We start from the raw sequence: 19961 nt of genomic DNA, 5'->3' as shown, positions 1-19961 counted from the left end.
CCCAGTCTTGATTGGTGTTTTACAAACTATTTGGTAATGAGCCCCTCTCCACGATGTTTGCAAAGGCAAGACCACATCCTTCAACAATCCTCCCCTTCTCTGGGACTTTAAAGCTCATAGGTGAGTGTTCTCCCCCACAGGATGGTGTGTCCTTTTCACAGAGCCTGGTTATCCAGAGCCCAGTTAGGTCATCCAGTCAATACTTTTTCTCCTAGTGCCACAAATTTAACAAATGTACCCAGCAGGCTCCATGACAGAAGTGTCTACAGGGTCTTGGATTTTAATAAAAGGGACAAGGACCATACATAACATGGACTTGTCCTTTCTAAGCTTTCCTAAATCAGCCCACAACTCTAGTTTAGGACAGACTCTCAGAGTTGTCAGAGGACACCTGCATCTTGAATCTCTCCAAGGGCCCTTTATGTCCACCTCATTCAAGGTCTACAATAATGGGACTAGAAAGCCATTTCATTCAAGTCCCCAAGGTCCAGTGAAATGGTCTGTCAACATGGATACTGTAACCCACCCTTACCTAACTGGAGTTGAAAAGCATCGTCTACCCAGCATGCTCCAGGAGGAGACCCTCTAGAACATATAACCAATTTCAGTTCTGTAGGGTAGACTCTCAAGACCCTCAGAAGCCTGGTTTCTCTGGCCAGTGTCAGCTGAAACTATGCTCAAATCAGAAACATGTGCTGAGACTGTGGGATAATCTGTGATTTCTAAATCACAGCACCCGTCTCCACTGCTTCTCAGAGATGAGGCCAGCCCTTGTGCTATGTGCCAATGAAGCTGGCTGTCCAGGCCTCCCAAGAGCACACAGTTGATTCTTGCTACTTGTGCATGGATTTCTTCTAGGAAACCTCTACAGATTCTTCTGTCAGACAGCCGGGGCGCTGGGGGAGGGAGCGCTATCCTCTTTCGCCAAGACATTTCTCAGAGCATGATTCAGGTTGTGCATTGCTAACTCTCGGGTCACTGGAGCCTGGTACGTACCCCGTGGAAGGGTTCATGATGCAACCTCCTTTCTCCGCAGCCATTCTGCAGCTGCAGCCCCTTTCCAGTGTGTCATGGTTCATTCCGAAGTTGTGGCCCAGCTCATGTGCCAAGGTCACTGCGGCACCAAGGGGGCTGTCTGAATGGTCCTCGAAGAAAATACAAGAGTAGAGATTTACAGTTCACATCTGCTTGGCCTTTTCTCGGCCGTCTTCCCTCCCCTTGGCATTTGTTCATCATTAACACTTGGTTTAACTGAATTCCCCATAAAGGCCCAATACAGAGCCTTGCTATTAACTCTGGCCATGGGAAGGAATATGGTCTATTTCATTAAGCCCATTTGGGGGTTCTTCTTCTGAGGGCCATCTTATTAAACATGAGGATTTTTGCTGATCTTCCTTCTACAAAACACCTTTGAGAGAGGCAAAAATTTATGCCTAATGATAGAAGAGAAAGGCTGCCTGATTAAGAGGATAAAAGCTGCTTTCAGACCTTTCGACCCTGAACAGCTAGACTTAACCTTGTTTCTTCCTTTCTGACTGGTGGGGGATGACTCTGGAAAGGATCTCGTCAACCTACAGAAGTAGATGATTATGTAACATCATTTACCGAAATTGATTGGATTAAGATTACAATTCAGTTATGTCGTAGTCTTACTGGCCCTTCAAGTTGACCCTGGGCATAGAGAAAGAAGGCCAATTCTCTGATGCAGCTGCTGGGATTCACACTGACCTTTTGGCATCAGCAAACACTAGTGGCCCCCTCCAGCTTAATAGCTTAATATCCTTCTTGGGTAGCTTGGCTCAAGTACATACTTAAACATAACTAAAAAATGTCATTTAACTTAATCTAAGATTGGATAATTAGTTGATGTGATTTATAGAAATTCTGCTAGTGAGGGCAAGGAAATATCTTGCTTGGAGTTTGGTTTGCGTTACCCAGGAAAGAGATAACAGGTTTCTGAAAACATGTCCAGAAGAGAGTATGATATTATGTCTAAGAAGGATCTCTTTTTTCCAGTCTTCATAAAGATCTGGGTAAAGGTGTGTTTCTGTGAGGGCTGGCAGATGTTATAGATCAAGGGCAGGCTGTCACCAGCCTCTTGTCTAGGACAAAATAGCATGTACAGAAAGCAAGCTGTTCTTAGAATAGATGAAATTCCTGATAAATTACTACATTTACGTTTTACAGTTTCTTGTTGTAGAAGTATTGCAGATTTTATGTTTCAGGAAATCAATTCTTAATAACACGCATTAATGAGGAGAATATTGTCATGGCAACATATGGAGGGCTGAGTTTCCTTAGCATGCTTGGCAACATAATTCAAGGAACTTGTTCCCCGAACATGCTTAACTGTTGACTTTTTTCCTGTCTGGTGAATTATCGGTTTTATCTTTATTTTTTGAGTTGTATTTGCATCAAGAATAAAGGACAATTTAGAATCTGTCTTAAGGACTACTGATAAATCCTTTATACCTGCTTACAATTAGGGACATTTTTAAAATGTGTTTGACACCATGTCCAAATTAACATTTTTTAAGGCTAGTTAGGTACAAAGGCATGACTTTAAATTACTAAAACTAATAGTTTACTTATCTTGAAAAAAATGGGAAATGGTTTTAGAAATCATATTTTTATCTCTATAAAGGTTTGCCCATCTTGTCAACCACTTAGTTTCTCTATACTGAGGGTCCGTGGGTAATGGTGATGGTTGCACCTAATACACACGAATCCAACCTCAGGACACAGTAATGGAAAGCTAGTGCTAATGTTTCAGGTCTGAACAGGATATTGGTTTTCCTGTTTTATGAATGCTACAGAAGTTACAGCTGTTGTGTGATGGCGACTTCCATCCTATTTGGTATTTGTGGAATAAAAGCGGTGTGTGTAAAGATACTGTCTGCCGTCTAATTGGTAAAGCCAACTTCTTTAAAATTTTTATTTATTTTTTAATTATGTGTGTACATGCCTGTGTGTCTGTGTGTGGGTTTTTCTACATGAGTGCAGTGGCCATGGAGCCCAGAAGTGGGCTTTGGATCCCTTGGAGCTGGAGTTACAAGAGGTCAGTCAGGAACTGCCTGCCTTGGGGACTGAAAACCAAACCCATGTAAGTTCTCTGGAATGACAGCATTATGAACTCTGAGCCAGTTCTTTAGCCCTCTTGATAATTAAAACTTTGAGCCTGACTTGACTCTCCTGGCATGACACACAAGTGACATTTATTCTCATGTTCTTTTCACATATTTAAAACAAAATAGTTTTTTCTTTCCTTCTGCTAGGTTTTAAGGAGGGGCTCTTGGTAATGACTTCTTTGAAAACAGAGCAAGGAATACAGGCTGACAAGTCACAAGTCCCTTACCCTGTCATGTGGGACATGGGATGCTTTAGTCCTGTGCAGGGGCGGGACCTGCTTTGCTTATAAAGAATTCCATTTTGGCTCCTAAACGTATTTGTGCCAGTTTTAAGTGGCGAAGTCAGTAGCGACTAACCATGGAACCATGAAACTGAAAATTACTCCCTCTTAAAACTTTACAATCTGTTCTATGAAAACATAGCTGCAATCTGACTTGAAATGAATCTGGCACCAGCAAAAACCCCAAACTTTCCAGTGACTTCCATGGTGGAGATCACCGGCAGGGCTTCCATGTTCAAAGGAAACCTGAGAGGAGCCGGTTCAAGCCAGTGATCCAGTGAGTGGGTGCAGGCCCTCCACATAGACTGCCCACGCAGTGCATGCTTGCATAAATTACCTACCACTGCTCCCAGACGGGAGGAAAATGTTTATGCACCATCACTAGAAAGATTAGATTAGGCAGTATGCAGAGAAAATAACACTCAGCAGAATGTAACAGTTCCCATCCTTCACTACAACCAAACACTCAGGAAGCTCTGTGTGGAGGGTGGGGGGAGAAAGTCACAGCTTCTTGGAAGGGCAAGATTTAATGGACACAGAGGGACAGGCTCCGAGGATACTCCCTGTCTGAGAGCTGGTACTGTGCTGGGCACTAGATTCTCAAGGGACAGTCTGATATGAGAATCCCTTCTAGAACTTTCAGGAGGGTTAGAGTGGGAGGGAGCCCCCCTGTTGGGCAGCAAGTCTATGTTCTTTCCATTAAACGCATAAGAAATCTCAAACATACTTCTCGTTGTACTTCCTTCTACAAACAGATATAGCCCCTATATGACAAAGTTAGCCCTGTAAAGCAATAAAACCCAGGCCTCTGCCTTCCAAGAATAAGGTTATGATAAAGACAAATTGTGCTCTGGCCAGAAGGTATGGAAAGCATCTGCAATGGTACGTAGTGAAAAACCTCAAACTTCTGACTGCTGGGCGCAGGGGCAGAACCATCAAAAAAAAAAAAAAAATCACTTGAGTGGCAACATTTGGTGAGACCACAGTCTATCCCTCCCACACACAACCCCAAATTGAGCACAGAGGGCAACCCCCATGTCCTTGCTCATCCCAACATCAGGAAACTTTCCCTGATTGAGATGCTTTGACCAATAGTCCCAAGTTGAGATATTTCTCCACAGGAGGAGCCACTCTTCCATATCTGCCTTTTTTGAAGACTATCTGTGTCTTCTAATCTTTCCCCCCACATGTGGGAAAATAAATCATAAATATGGGTAGAGTAAAAGTTAGAGGCAAATCTAGAAAGCATCAATGGGAAGGAGCTGGCTTCAGGAGGTCTGACAAGAGTAGATTTCCTGGGGAAATCATTAGACAGGGAAGCCATCTCCCAGAAGGTATCTTTGTCTTACCATGACAACTCCTCCAGACTGTTCTGCAGTACACATGCTCATGATAGGTGCCATGCCAATGGTGGTTCCTTGGAAATAAACCCCACTACAAAACAAAGGAAGGACTTCCTTTAATCTCACATATTACAGGTACTTTTCCTAACATTTCAAATCTTTTTTAGGCAGGCCTGCCACAGAATGCTCAATGATGCAAACAGCCCCAGGAGGCAGTATTTACTTGAGACTTTTATCTCTTTTTCATTACACTTTACTTTTCCAGTTGCAAGATGGTCCCATAACTCTTGTAGAGTTTTGCTGTCCAGACTCAGACAGTGGCCAGGCATTGCTTTGTATTTATAAGTTGTAGCCTGCCTGCTTCCTGTAAGGAGCTTTTCCTTGGAAACAATGCTTGCTGATGGAAAGACCGAGAAGTCACCAGGAATCACTGTTTGCTAAAGGAAACACAGGAGACAGCTTGGGAAATTTGCTGTTGTAGCTAGAGTTTGCTTTCCTGTGTAACTCATCATCTCCAGACATGGAAGCCTTCAAAGTGTTCTGGCAATATAGCTTTTGAGACCGAAATCGGCAGTAAAGCAATCACTTCTCCAGAGCTAGTGTAGAATAAGTAAGCACCCACAAAGCTTGACATCGGGAAGGAAGCTTCTGGAAGGGAACTTCCAGAAGGCCTTCTCTTATCTGGAATCTCAACCTAATCACATGTGTTTTTTAATTCCAGACGCATGCGTTGAAATGTTAAGGCTGTATTTGTCGGACTCCTACAAAGTAATCATGGCACTTAGCCATGTCACATTATCCAGGTACTAACAGACAATGCAGTTACAGTTTAAAAAGTCAAATATGGGGCTGGAGAGATGGCTCAAGGTTAAAATAAGAACTGCCTGCTCTTCTAGAGGACCTGGATTCGATTCCTAGTACCCACAACTCACACCTCACAACTGTTTGTAACTTTAGTCCTAGGGGATCCAACTTTGTCTTCTGGCCTCTGTGGGCATCAGGCACATGTGGTGCATAGAGGTACATGTAGACAAACACTCATATATGTAAATAAAATAAAATGAAATCTTCACAATAATTAATTGGACAGAGGTAGCATGTATATATATACCATTGTTTTTTCTGTTCCTCTCCTGTTTTTTTTTTTTTGTTTTCTTATTAATTATCTATCCATCCATCTATCTGTCTGTCTGTCTGTCTATTTATGGAACTAGAACCATCCCTTGTTATCTATAAAGATGAAACTTTGAATCTTCTGTGGGTACCACAACTTATAGACACTCAATTCCTTACATAGAATGGCATTGCGTTTGCATAGAACCTATGTATCTATACAATCCAATTTTGGATTACTTGTCCTTAATGCAATCTAAGTTGTCTATCAGTCATTACACTGAATTATTCAAAGATGACAGAGGTGAAGGTCTGCACATGCTCAATAAAGATATGACCTCTTCTTTGAGCATTTCTGTTTTGGGGTTGGTTAGATCCATGGGCGTGGAACCCTTAGATCTGGAGTGCCAACTCTACACTCATATTCACAGCGGTAGGCACTTCATTCAGCCGTTGTATTTACAGCTGCTCACATACACAGACCATATGAATGGTTACAACTACATATGCAAGTATATTAAGAAGGTTAAAGATGTTAACTTATTTCCAGATGTTTAGGTTGAACAGATTCCTTTATGGGGGGGGGGGACAAAAACAAAGCATTCCAACTTAAAGTACATGTGATGTACTTTTAACAGTACAGGACTGATCAGTGCACAAAATGGGAAGAACCCAATCACGTTCACAGGGGACCCAGGGGAAATGGCTACAGTAAATGGCTACAGTCAGGGACCACCGGCAGACTGAGAGTAGAGAGGTTTCCTAAAGGGAACACAGGGCAGAACTATCTCTTTCCCTTCTCATGAATGTTCAACAAGCTAGATGTGACTGCTCAAAGAACAGGGACCCTTGTGTCTGAGGGCTTTACTTTGGTGATTTAAGTTACACGAGAACAAACAAATAATAGTATAAAGTGCCTAAAGATTAAAATAAACATGTGCCATTCCCAAAAACATCTGCTTCCTATGGATTCGGGCTAATATAGGGACATTCTTTTCTTTTAAATGCAAAGGTGCTAGGAGTCACTCACCATATGCTGTGGGACAGTTGTACCCCCCTTCATTTCACAGCCCCACGGGGCACTTGCTACTCTAATGTTTTCTATCCTTCTGCTTTCTCTCAGCAGACAGATAGATATTAATCAGAGCAAGAAGGTCTAATACTGGTCACTGTTATGTTCAAAGAACCTACCTGGGTCCTAGCAGGTGCCCAGTGGATACTGACCGGGTGAAGATCACTAGGTCAGGAAGATACTCACTAACCTGGAAAGCCAGAGAGAACTCTTCCAACAGGGGAGTAAGGCCCTGTTTCCCCAGGCACATGACAATCTTCACTCAGATCTTTTGCTCTCAGATCTTGTCAAAACAGATTTTTCCACTGATGATAGACTACTTGAGGCAATCTTATTAAGAAATGCTACTAATACCAGAAAAACTAGCAAAGGAAAATACCCAGTTATGGGTGGGGGGGTTACAAGGAGGAGACCATAAATGAGAGTCCTGCAGGGGGACAGGGGACTTCCCCGATGAATGTGTGATGTCAGAGGCAGGGGGAATGTGCTTGAACCCTGATGCAGGCTGGGAAGCAAGCCCTTTGGAGGAACCAGTAAGCTATGTAGACAGATGTGGCTCTGCTGATCCCAGGAAAGTATGAGCTCATGGGGCTTCACCTTCAATAGAGGAATTGCTCACCTGATAAGCTGAGCGTTGTCATGAGATTTTCGAGGCAGAAGCTTTATTTTTCTCCAGTCTAGAAACTCATGGAGGCTGGTGAATGGGTCCTGGCTTATGGAGCATTTGTCAATGTCATTCCACACTTCCACTCCCACCAGCACGATTCGGATGTTCAGTGGTCTGTAAAACTAAGAGAATGGGCATCCTTGGATGATCACATTGTCAGGAACTTAAAGAGACAATTGGAACTGATTTCACTATTTGCAGTTCATTCTTGAAAGTCACCAAAAGCCTTCTCTGTGCACCTTTGTTCCCATGGCAACAGAGTTTAAGAAATAATCTTAGTACTCACTGCAAAGTGGACTGTTAACTGGACTCTCAAATGTTGACCAATTCAAAGTTAATGTCATCAGCCATTTCTGCCCTGTCTACCTGCACGTGCATAGAAACAACTTTCTATGATTTAAGTACGCCTATAGATGTAGGTTACCATTTAGTATGCTGGAAATTAATATCCACTGCAAGAAAAAAACCAGATGAAGATCATAAGACACTTCCACCAATAATAATAATAATAGTTTTATTTCAAGTACAGTGTTCTGTCTATGAGATACTGAAAATGAATCTGAATTTCTCAGCAAAGACTTTGCCTTGGCTGACACTATCATGTTCCATCACCTATCAAATTAGTAAGTTTAGTGCCTTTCAGAAAGGCAGAAACATAGATAAAACCCTCTACACTAAATTTATGACCATATTTTTCTTACTATATCAAAAAGTGAGATGGAAAGATCTGTCATGTGGAACTCTTTTCACAGGATCTTGAGAGAGAAAGCTTTGAGCAGACTAAAAGGGAGTCTTCTCTTTCATCCCTACATATAGGGAACAATGGCTCCAACCAAAGCCACCTTCCCCTTCCATAGGAGGTGGGGGAAGACAGGTCTTCTGTCTCCTCTAAGCCTAGAGGGGCAGTATGAGTGGCTAGCCAACATGAAATGTACATCTGTCTATCCTGTGTTTGATGCTGAGGGGCTTCTAGGTCCACAGTTCAGTCCACAATGTAACTATACAGTTAAGAACTGATATCATCCCTTTATAGTCAAGACATGAGTCTGGGTAGGGCCATGTAAATTGTTCCAAATCTCCCTTGGTTCATATGTAACCGCACACTGACAGGGAGATGACTCTGTGGTCCCAGCTAAGAGATAAAGACACAAGTCACCTTGTTGCCCTATTAATCTTTTGATGCCATTGACATACAAGTCCAACAACAAAGTCCCTTCCCCCTGCTTCTGAGACCCTAGATACACAGGAGAAAAGCATAGCATTATAGCCAACTCCAGAGGGAGGCAGATCCTCTAAATTTCTAGTAACATCTGTCCAGCAAGGAACAAAAATCCCAGCAGCTTTGCACATGGGAGTTAAGCACCATTCCAATGTGGTGAGCTGAAGAGCAAGGAACTCCCTAAGGCAGAGCCTCTGACCCCAGATTTTTAACCCCATGCAAGGAAGCTCATCTTTCCCATTGCTGATCCCCAGAGTCACATGTGAACACAGGGTCAGCAGAAGAACTCAAAGAACTCAGCTGGGGCACAAATTATGTCACAGGCTATGCTGATTGCAGTGGTCCAAGTTGGGGTTAAACAGATAACAAAGACCATATGAAATTAATACGTTAATGAGACAATTATATACACAAAATGCTGTCTGATGATATGTTTTTAATCAAGAAATTGCACGACTTGTACCTATTTGCAAAAGCCCGAGTTTCCCAGGAAAAACAGTTCCAGGATCATCCTGAATGATGCTTGCTCAAATCAGGGGGCACCGCTCAAGATGACATTCCCAGCCGTTTCATATACAAAGTTCGCAGTAATTGGAAAACAAATATTCAATGCTGGTATTCATGCCAGCTTTCTAAGAGAGTCCCTAAGAGCCAGATATCCTGAGTGGCCTTGAGGGTTGTCTTCTGAGAAACAGACACTGTTTCTCAGTGTCCTCCCAGGAATATCTAATAGAAACAGGAACCAAGGGCTGCTCAGCTTAACCTCTCGTCTTTCTCAGCACTCACTCAGCAACATGCCAACCAGGGAGGCTGATCCTACCAATGGAGAGGTTGTAGTTCTCTGTGAGCCCTCTCAAACAAACCACAGCCTACCCTAGATTTCAGGCTTAGTCAGTCCCTCTCTAAGGTTGGCGCTGTTGGTTAACTTCCATGTGTGCTCTGCCTACAGCAAACCTTTATCCACTGCCCTTTACTATCTTCGCTGAGTGTTCTTCCTTGGTCTGCCCACAGGTCATCTTGGTTCTCGTTGGTAAAGTTTAATGAGCACAAGCATGACTCTGGCTTGGTGCCAAGGCGCTTCCTAAACCCTGGTTTTGTCCACCAAGTGATTCTATGAGTTAGGAATTGTTACTGTTTCCATTTTAGTGTCAAGACACCGAGGTTTGGAGGGGCCAGGTAAATTATTCAGGATCACATCTGCATGACTGGGCTGGTACCTAGACAGGCTGACCCTGATGCCGTGATTTGAATAATTAATACTGCCAACCCACATTGTGAGTACTGCGACTCCAGACTTCCAGCAAAGCTCACAGGCCTATGTAGGTCAAACGGAGCTTAGCAGCTGCCTGCCTGGCTTAGGGATCCCAGGATGTATGGAGACACAGTCAGAGACCCACGTAAGTGATTGTCCTATATATGCAACAGCCATAAATGTTTGCTGTCAGTTCTTGCTGTGTGCAGGAATGTGGCACAGGGAGAACAAATAAAGATTAGGATAGCCTTACCCTGTAGCAGCTGCTCAGAGGTTAGTGCAAAGCTTTAGGGCATGGGACATGCTACCATGAATCCAGTTAACAACTGAGATGCTATCCCACTGAGCAATAGCACCCACAGGAAGTCCAGAGAATGGTGTGGTGGAGGGGCCAAAGCTTTCTGGAAGAAATGGATAAGAAATGAGGGAGGTAGAATGTCCTAGGGTCCCAGGAGAGCTTTTATTCTTCAGGCGACTGGCTTGGGGTGGGGGTGGGGTAAAGATGGGGTGGTCACAAGAGTGAAGACAGCAGAAGTAATTCAGAGGATGGCTACTGAGGCTTGGAGCTGACATCATAGCTCAAGAAGGCCGGGTTGGAGTGATGATTTCAAGATGCAGAACTTTGGTCCACAGATGCCCACTCTGCTGCTTCTGGGACAGTGTAATGGGGACCCAGTAAGAATGCTCCAAAGGCTTTTTATAGACACACGAACATCATCCTGTTACCTGGAATTTCCTAACCCTTTTTAGGACTTTGCCTTTGTCTCTGAGTCACTTCTCTGTCTTCCAGTCTGAAGCTTTCTCTTTTTCCAAGCCACTGCAGCTAAATGGCTATTAGTTTAGAATGCCCAAAATGCTCAGCCAAGATGTCAGCAAATGAGGAAGTGGCCACTGAGAGAGTCAATGAGTTTTGGGCTGAGACTCTCCCAAGAGTGTAGTTGCAAAAGTGAAACTGGGAAGTCTGACATTGCCTGGAGCCAACAGCTCTGGATAGAGTTGCCCAAGGAGTTTGAGTGTCCTCTCCAGGGTCTCTAGGAGCTGTAGAAAGGTGAACAGGAATACCAGGGCTAAACATGTCTTTGTGCTCAGTGAATTAGCTCAGCCCTGCTTTGTCCAGTCTGGCACACTTGACTGAGCCCACTAGGTCTTCTAGAAGCATATTTATTGCTTTTTAATGACTAGCACAAACTGTTAATAGACCCCTCCCCCATCTTCTCATTTTCAGTTTTATGAACTGAAGCAAGATAGAACCTAGAATAACATGTAAAGACAGATAAGGGCAGAGGACCAGATTATCACTTCTTAAAATGGGGTTTCAGCAGTTTCTAGTTAGATGTTAATGTAGCCCATCATCTCCTTTTATTTCTGAGGGTCAGGATAAGCTCTTTCCCTCTTTAGGGAAGAGGGGGTGTGGGCTATCAGATGACAGTCTGTCTCGGTGATGTTAGTGTGCTGGCCTGGTCTCTTAACTACTTAGCCCTTTCACTTTCTGTCACTTTGTCTCTGCTTTATGTCACCAATTTTTGGCAAACTCTGGATGGATCTGTGTCAAGCCTCTTCCCAGGTCGAACAGAGTAGAGTAGGAAGGGTAGGATTTTTGAAGCACTATTTTAAAGGGTAGTCACAGGAACAAAAAAACAATGTCCCAAGGAATTCTAGCACCGTAGCCTGGTTATGATTCTGCTTTTTCATTTTAGAGAGGTCTCAGGTAGCCCATGCTAGCCCCCTACTCACTCTGTAGGTGAGGATGACCTTAGACTTCACATATCCTGCCTCTACCTTCCAAGGGCTGGAATTACGGGCAATCTCCACCACGGCCAGTTTACATGGTGCCAGGGATGGCACTTAGTGCTTCATGCATAGAAGGTGGGTAATTAACCCACATCTTCAGTCACTATGACCCAGCTTTAATTCCTGTGCAATGCTTGACATATTTCCCAGGTTCATGCTTTACCAAGTGAGTGGCCCTCACTTGCAACTCTAGAGACCTCTGCTCATGGTATCATTGAAGGGCTGTCACTTGGGTACAGAAGGAAGGGTTTCTATGTCTACCTGCTATGAGTCTGCTATGACTACAAAAAGGACTACAGATATGGCTTCTAATTCCATGGTACATAGAATTTGGGACAGATTTGGGACAGTGTGGTCTATAAGCTCTTGTAGGCTATAGATGAATTTATGGAAGGACTTTTGCCTTCCTCCTTCTAAGCACTAAAAATGAGAGTTGAACAGAACAGGATTGCTTGGAATTCTACATTTATCTTTGTTTTTTAAAATAAAGTAAAAAAAGAAAAAAAAAGATGGAGCAAGGAGTCCTTCCAAACTGCTCTGTGTGAAAGGTGGTTATGTCATAGAATCTTGGCTGGGAGAGACACAGCTACAGCCAGACCTAGCTTGGCGCTGTCTCTTCTCTCCACTGGTGACATCTGTAGGATAGCCCTATACCCGGTGAATTCCCAGCTTTGAGCCCTGGTGCAGCCACATAGAATATGAGTGTCTCCAGGGGACATCTGAAAACACTCATAGAAGTCTAAGTGATTCTCCCACCTTTGCCAGCAAACAAGAAGTCAAACCCCTTGCCCCTCCGCATCAGCCATCGAGAGAAGCCCTGACTCAGATGAGAGCTACCAGCCCAAATAGTCCAGATTCTATTTATCAGGAGGGCCACTGAGAGAAAGGTACTTTAGACAGAACCCTCATTTCCTTGTTGGAAAGCTGTAGAAGGAATTGGATTCCTTGGGGGCTCTTCTCCCCAGAAATCATCTTGTGAAAATGGTAGTGGGGTCTCCCTTGTTCCCAGCTTGGGTCTTCCAATAGTTGTTCTTAAAGGAAGTGTTCTTCAAGGAGCTTCTGCAAATGGCTTGCTTCATCAGCCCTTGAGATGTGATTGGGTTCTGAAGATTCTGACATAATTATATGGTCACTGCCTGGCTGGAGTGATACTATGGTGCTATTACTGTGAGTAGCAGCTTGTTTAAGGATTAAAAGGGTGTGTCCTTAAAGGATACACTTGGGGGTCATTCCTTGACTTTCTGAGCTCCATGGCTACCACAAATTGAGCAACTGTGTTCTACCATACACTCTCTGTCATAATAGTCCAGAGCCTTGGAGACAGGAGACCTCAGCCCGAGACTCTCAAAGCCATAAGTAAAAATAAAGGTACCCTCGTCCACAATTTTCCTTACAGGTATCTATCATACTGATGGAAGGAGGGGGAATAATGTGGTAACTGAGCCAGAAGTCAGCTACTTGGTCCCGACAGTGGAGCTTGTAAAGCCCACCCTCTAGTCTGTCTACACTCTAGTCCACACTGGTGCATCATAAACTCCACACTAGAGAGCAGGGAGCAGGCCAGGCTACCAAACTCTTGAAGTTTCAATGTACCCTACCAGAATTCTGTCTAATGCATTGTCCAGAAATCTCATGTTGGAACACTTCCTGGCAAGACAAGATCCTAGAGAAAGCTGAGTACCTAAAGTCATCATAGTCCAGCCCACCTAGGACTGAATTCTCTTAAGTTGCCCAGAACCTGGAAAGCACCTGCTCAGAGGACTGGCCACTCAGAGGACAAACACAGGCCATAGGGGCAGATTTAAATCTTTCTGTTAAGTCAGAGGAAGTGTGTTTAGTTTTCCTGACCTCATTTCTGAACACTGGCATGATCTGCGAGATTTAATCACCTGCAAAGGAACTTACCTTGTCAACGTGATTGGCGATCTCTATTAATCGCTGCTTAACTTTCTCCAGATCTTTTCCTTGCCTCTGAAACTTAAAAATTTTAAACACCAGCATCAATAATGGTAAGAATATCAATCAGGATTCCTCCTCCTAGATTCTGGGCTTTGGTGACACCCTGTATTCCTGGGGCGCCTTCCAGTACAGTATAAGGGGCTTTTGTTGTGCCAGGTAGTTTCCCCAGCTGTGGAGTCCCCAAAGTTCCCTACAACTGGCTTGAGCCAAGGGCTCATAGGACAGTAACTTCTGCAATTCTTCCAACTTCATAAATGATGGAGGATGGAACATGTTTTGGCAAAGATAAAATGGACAACGGGAAGACTCTAAAGCAACTTTTCATATCATTGCCTTGATTTTAACTTCCTGAGATACTTCCTTAATATTCACTTTTAAACATTAAATATGAGAAGTAAGAAAAGCTCATGGCAACCTGTCCAAGAAGAATGGGGAAAACGTCAACATATTCTTTTCTTTAAGTTGCCCTTCCAGAATGGGGAGAGTTTTCTGAGAACTTGTCAAGCTGTTTTTTGTTCTTGGATGTTAAACATGTTTAGGAGAAAAATGTCACCAATTCATGATATGTTAATGGAATGGTAAGAAACAATAGGGAAGATAATCTAAAGAAAATTGATTAAAAATAAATTGAAAGATGAAACAACAGTGCAAAACTATTATCACAAGAGGAAAGAATTTTTCTACCATGTTTGTATGGCGTTCATCCATCTATCTACCCATCCACCCATCCCCCATCCACCCATCCACCCATCCACCCACCTACCCACCCACCCACCCATCCAGCCATTCATCCATCCACCCATTCATCCATCCATCCATCCACCCATCCATCCATCCAAATTTAAACATTTTCAACTTCTCCCAAAATGTAATTTAAAGCCATCTCTCATTCTCTCGAGATGATTCTTCTTACTTGGAGAGATTAGCTACAGTGAAACCCTGTGTTATTTTCGGGTTCACTTTGCAATGATTATATTACACTAGATGCAACTTAAATGGTCTATGCTTCCTCAGATCAAAAAAGCCCATTTTTTAAAAAGTCTCATCTCCAATGTTCCTAAGAAGATATGGACAATGGAGATAAAGATAGTTCTAATTGGGCAAGTACTTTCTTTCACTTCTTTTTGAGACCAGTCTTACAGAGAAGTGTCACAGGCCCCTTACCTCTCTGTTGTCTGCCACAATAACCAGCTCTACATACTTGGTCATCTTAAGGGTCTCTCTTTTATGCTGTCAAAAGAAAATGAGACTTTAATTTCCTGTAGTACTTCATGGAGGTATTTAGAACACTGTGCATGTCTTTTAAAAATGGATACCAATAATAAACAATAACAGTATTTGGAGGGGAAACTCTTCCTCTCTTGGGCCTTGTGGCTGTGTACCCTGTAGAGGTTGACTCCCAGACCTAGTGATCTTGTGAAGCCTCAAAGGGGTGATTTGGTTTCCACTTCCATGTGGGAAACCCTAAAAAGGAGTTTAACATTCTTGTAGTCTTATTGATTGTGAATTTAAATGCAGTCATGGTCACTTTTAAACAAAATGAACACACAAACATCTTCAAAGAACATTCTAGAACCAGGGCCAGCAAAAGCTTGCTGTTGTAGATTACACATGAGTGTGAAGATCTCTAAAGGCTGCACTGGAGCCCAGCCTGTCACTGGTGTTTCTTCAACTTTTATGCCCCATGTGCATCTGCTCTATGCTTTGAGGAGAGTAGAGGAGAATACACTTTATAGAGATATTGTGATCCCTTTGGGAAATTCTGTGTTCTTTCTGGGGAAGGGATGCTTGTGGCCAGTCATTTAAGAACAGAGCTTGAAGCAGAAGATGCTGATAAGCAGAGAGGCAAAGGGAGGTGCAGAGAGACAAAATACAAAGGAGCAGGCAGAGACCAGGAAGAAACAGTATCTTTTAAAAGGCCTGGGAGATTACACGGGAGGGTTGATATTGGCAAGAGCTGAGCAGCTGAATAGGAAACTGTATCTAGGTGCAGAACAGGGCGCTCAGCAGTAGAGATATAGATTCAAACAAGATGGCCTCCAAGGCAGGTCAGAACATTTTAATCAAGCTTCCTCAGAAAGCATGTGTACTCTTCTGAAAATTACTGGGAGGATCCCAAAGTCCAGTTTAGGGGAAATAAAACAATTCATGGAGGGTGGTCTCAAAAAACTCAAACATTTAAAACAAAACAAAAAGTTGGGGGGGGGCAAAGCCTTCTGTTTCTGCCATAACACGCAGTTGAAGGAAGTGGGGGTTGAGTTTGTCTCTGGTCCTTCCCAACCAAAACTGCTGGTTTATGACTTAAGTCTCATACAGGGCTTAAGCTGAAAACTCAATGTTACAACCACTTGTCCAGACAAAAGCAAAAGAGATGAAGGCATGCTTTGAATCAGGTTTCCAGTCACATAATCCGGAGGGAAACATCTTTCATGAAGCAAATCTCCAGCAGTCTAGAATCTTCCAAACAGATTTTTACAAGAAAAATGTTTGTATTATAGTGGTGTTCCTCCTTGCTGCCCAGCTGTGCTGATTCATGAATTTAGGTGTCCCTGAAGAAATCTGGAAACCTCATGGAGGAAGGAAAATAAAGTACCATGAAAGGTATAATTTCTCACGCTTTCACGGTGCTGCAAGGAGAAACTGTCAGGCTTGGTAACTGTTTGCACAGGCAGGCTTCGAGGTGCTAGCTACTAACTCAGAAAGGCAAAAGTTAGCCCCCTACTGTGTGTTCAAAATGAGACACTTCTGGAAATAAAGAGTCTTGTGCTGTCCCCTTAGTGGCCACAGGAATAGAACTTGCTCCATCCTTTCCTTCCTCACCTCTGTGGTAGCTGCTTGTATATCTGTTTGTAGCATGATCCCGTAGGGGTGTGTGTGTGTGTGTGTGTGTGTGTTTGTGTACATACTCAGAGAGAACACACACGAGTATGTGTACCCCCCCCCCATACAATGTATGTAGAGATGAGAGGTTGATGGCGGGTGTCTTCTCTAACCCTTTCTACCTTTTTTTTTTTTTTTTTTTTTTTTTTTTTGTGACATTCTTTCTCAATGAACTGGGATTTTATCATTTCAGTTAGGCTGGTTTGCTGGTGAGTCCCTGGGATCCATCTCCCCCTCCTCTGCCGGTGCAGGGATGACAGGTGCATGCTGCTGCCCGACTCTGTACATGGGTGATGGGGGGGTAGGAACCAGGAGTAGAATGCAGTTTACTGACTATGCCAACTTTCCAGCTCCCAGGAGTCAATTCCTCTCCCGCCCCCTTCCCCCCCCCCCAATATACCCTGTTCAACCATGAACAAATGTAGCTAATCATGCAGACAAAAACATGGCTGTGGAAATGGAGAAATAAATTAGTCTCTCATGAAAAACTCTTTGAGAAAGCTCTCTCTGGCTGCTTAGGCATTTACACTTCTCAGACTGCAGAGGGAGAATCTATGAGCAGAGGACATTTCCAACTGGCCTTGGATCATCGTTTAGAAAACATACAATCCCAGATAATGAAAACAAACACATGAACACAATTTTCCTGTCTCTGCAGTTTTCAGAGAAATCCACATTTTCTCATGAATTTGGAGAATTGCAAGCTCAGAGAGAAGTTTAACCACATCGTAATGAAAAGCCACAGGGGAGTGGCCAGCTCCCTGCTGAAAGAGAGGTTTAAATTACCTCCATGGGATCTCTACCTATCTAGGCTGTCAGGTTTAAAAAAATACACTTCAAATTTGTGATATGGGCAGCAACATTAGAAACCGCTTGGTTGACTGAATTTTCACTTTTGCAGGATTGGGAACAAAATCTTGTTCCCAAACCCGAGTCTATGAGAATGGCCCAACAGTTTCAGCTCCAAGGTAGGAATAGAGGTAGGAACAAGGTACCCAAGAGGGAACTAGTTCCTGGACTTCTGAAAGTCAACCAGCCAAGTTCCCAGAGTCTGACTATCCTCAGACAGGCATAATGTGATCTCTAGTACTGAGAGCTTACCTCGAGCTAGGAAAGCAAGAGGAGACCAGGGTACCAATGAGATTTCACAGCAATCCTGTCTTCTTATGGCCAGACCCTTGGCAAAGATTTGCTCATCCCACAGTGTCTTCTGGGAGCTTGCTGTGTGCCATGTGATGGATATATAGGGCTGTGCAAGACCAAGGCCACTTACTGCTTTCATGAAGCAATTCCCTTTTCTGCTATTATGGCCTGATTTTCCTACTAGCAGATTTAGCCTTAGTTTCTCTCACAAAGCTTACTGAGGTGGTTGCTAAAATCCTTTTCTATTCTTTCTGTGCTTTGAGACGTGGTCTCACGTAACCGAAACTGGACTCTAAATCCTATGGAGCTGAAGGTGATTTTGAACTTCTAATCCTCTGGCTTCCACCTCTAGAGTACTAGGTTTACTGGCATGCACCACCGTATTCAGTTTATGAGATGCCAGGGATAGAACTTGAGGCCTTATGCAGAGGCCTCAAATGAACCCAAGCTCTCCATTGGTGGTCCATGGGGAGTGAAGGAGTCCAGGTAGGTGAGCTCAGTACCAAGAAACTTTAGGACTTAAAAGAAAATTCCCAGAGCGAAAGTGATGACACCCTTGCCTTCCAGAAGCAAATGGGGCATTCACTACAATATAATATAGAGATCTGTAAAAGTGACAAACAGCTCAACTTTATGTGACAGTCGGCACGAACACCCAAATCAGATGGATTAGTGATGCTTAGTGAAGAAAAAAATGCAAACATCTGCAGAGAAGTTGAGATAGTTAACATTTGGGGGGGCGGTCAAGAGAACGCCAGAGAAGAGCAATTGTGCTTGGCACAGGGCATAAACAAGATTAATTAGCTGCGGCTACATGGATGTTTTTCAGCGTAGAATAAAGGAATAAAGACACCACAGTGAAGCAGACGATGGGCATGGAACACGGATCTGTGTTCTGGCTGCTCATCACAGAGCTCTCCAACATGACCTGCAACTCCCAAGTCTGCTTATCTGGAAATTAAATTTTGTACGATCTATATTATATGCCTCCAGTTTAGGATGCTCTCTTCCCCTCATGTAAGACCATCACAAGGAATTTTAGAAGAACGTGGGCGTTGGGGTGAATGGTTCAGGCATCCATGCCTTCCCTTTTCCATTTAAAGGTTAATTGACACTCCCATATTAGCAAAACAGCGCCATTAGGCAGGGGTTCTTCTTTTTCTCCATGTCAACATGACTGGAGATGACGGTGCCAATCACGGTTCTAGAGAGCTGTGTATGCTCAGAGAATTAAAATACGGTCAGCAAGTACAGACCAAGTTTGCACTTTTAGATGAAATGGGAGCACATTTGAGCATCATTTAAACTGTCAAGTTATAAATCATGCAATGTGGGTAACAGGCATTCAACCAGGTACTCAAAGCCAAGAGCCTGAAAACAAAATGCAAATGTTCTACTTGTTTATTATGGGCGAAGCTTGGCTCAGTCACATCCTAGCTGGGGTTGGACTCAAAAACAGACATGTTTGAAGAGTGAAATAAACATGAGAGGGACTGCAGAGGCTGTCTCTGATTTTAGCTTGTAGGTCTGTCACTCATGAGGGGTGGGGCAGCAGGAGAATGAGAAAGAGACCTTTCCTCAGCTTAGGTGCTGCTGCTGTTGCTGCTGCAGCAGCTGGAAACATTTCCCTGCTGTGTGTGTGTGTGTGTGTGTGTGTGTGTGTGTGTGTGTGCATGTATGTACATACATGTGCATGCGTGAACATATGTGCGTGGGGGTATGCATGTGTGTGTATGTGTACATGCATGTGCATGTGTGGGCATATGTGCATAAGTGTAAATATGTGTGTGTGTGTGCATGTATGCATGTATGGGCACATGTGTATGGGGGTGTGTATATGTGTGTGTACACATGTATGTAGGTGCATGTGCTCATATGCTCATGTGTGCAAGTGTGTGTGCATAGATCAGAAGGTAGCCTCAGCTATTTTTCCTCAGGATGACGTTCATAGGTTATTGCTTTTGTTGATTAGTTGGTTGCTTAGTTCAATTTAGTTTTGTTCTTGAGACAGAAAGTTTCACTGAACTTGCCAAATAGTCTAGGCTGGTTGGCCCGGGAGCTCCAGAGATCCTCCTGTCTTTACCTTCCCAGAGATGGTATTACAATATGGCAT

At 43.4% G+C, this 19961-nt stretch overlaps 1 protein-coding gene across 1 annotated transcript in view; it reads right to left on the bottom strand.

The window, feature by feature from the left end:
* ADAM12 (ADAM metallopeptidase domain 12) overlaps nucleotides 1-19961 on the bottom strand; it is a gene marked incomplete at both ends in the record, with an annotated part of 311848 nt that overhangs the window by 67812 nt on the left and 224075 nt on the right. The window contains 5 exons of the mRNA XM_080911836.1: nucleotides 997-1145; nucleotides 4759-4843; nucleotides 7557-7726; nucleotides 13772-13843; nucleotides 14990-15055. Coding sequence (XP_080767962.1) covers nucleotides 997-1145; nucleotides 4759-4843; nucleotides 7557-7726; nucleotides 13772-13843; nucleotides 14990-15055 — 542 coding nt within the window. The remainder of the gene's footprint in view (nucleotides 1-996; nucleotides 1146-4758; nucleotides 4844-7556; nucleotides 7727-13771; nucleotides 13844-14989; nucleotides 15056-19961) is intronic.

Source organism: Micromys minutus, assembly GCF_963924665.1.
Source record: "Micromys minutus genome assembly, chromosome: 2".
Lineage (NCBI taxonomy): Eukaryota > Metazoa > Chordata > Mammalia > Rodentia > Muridae > Micromys > Micromys minutus.
Note: the sequence above shows the minus strand (reverse complement) of the source record. Positions and strands in the feature narration are given on the sequence as shown.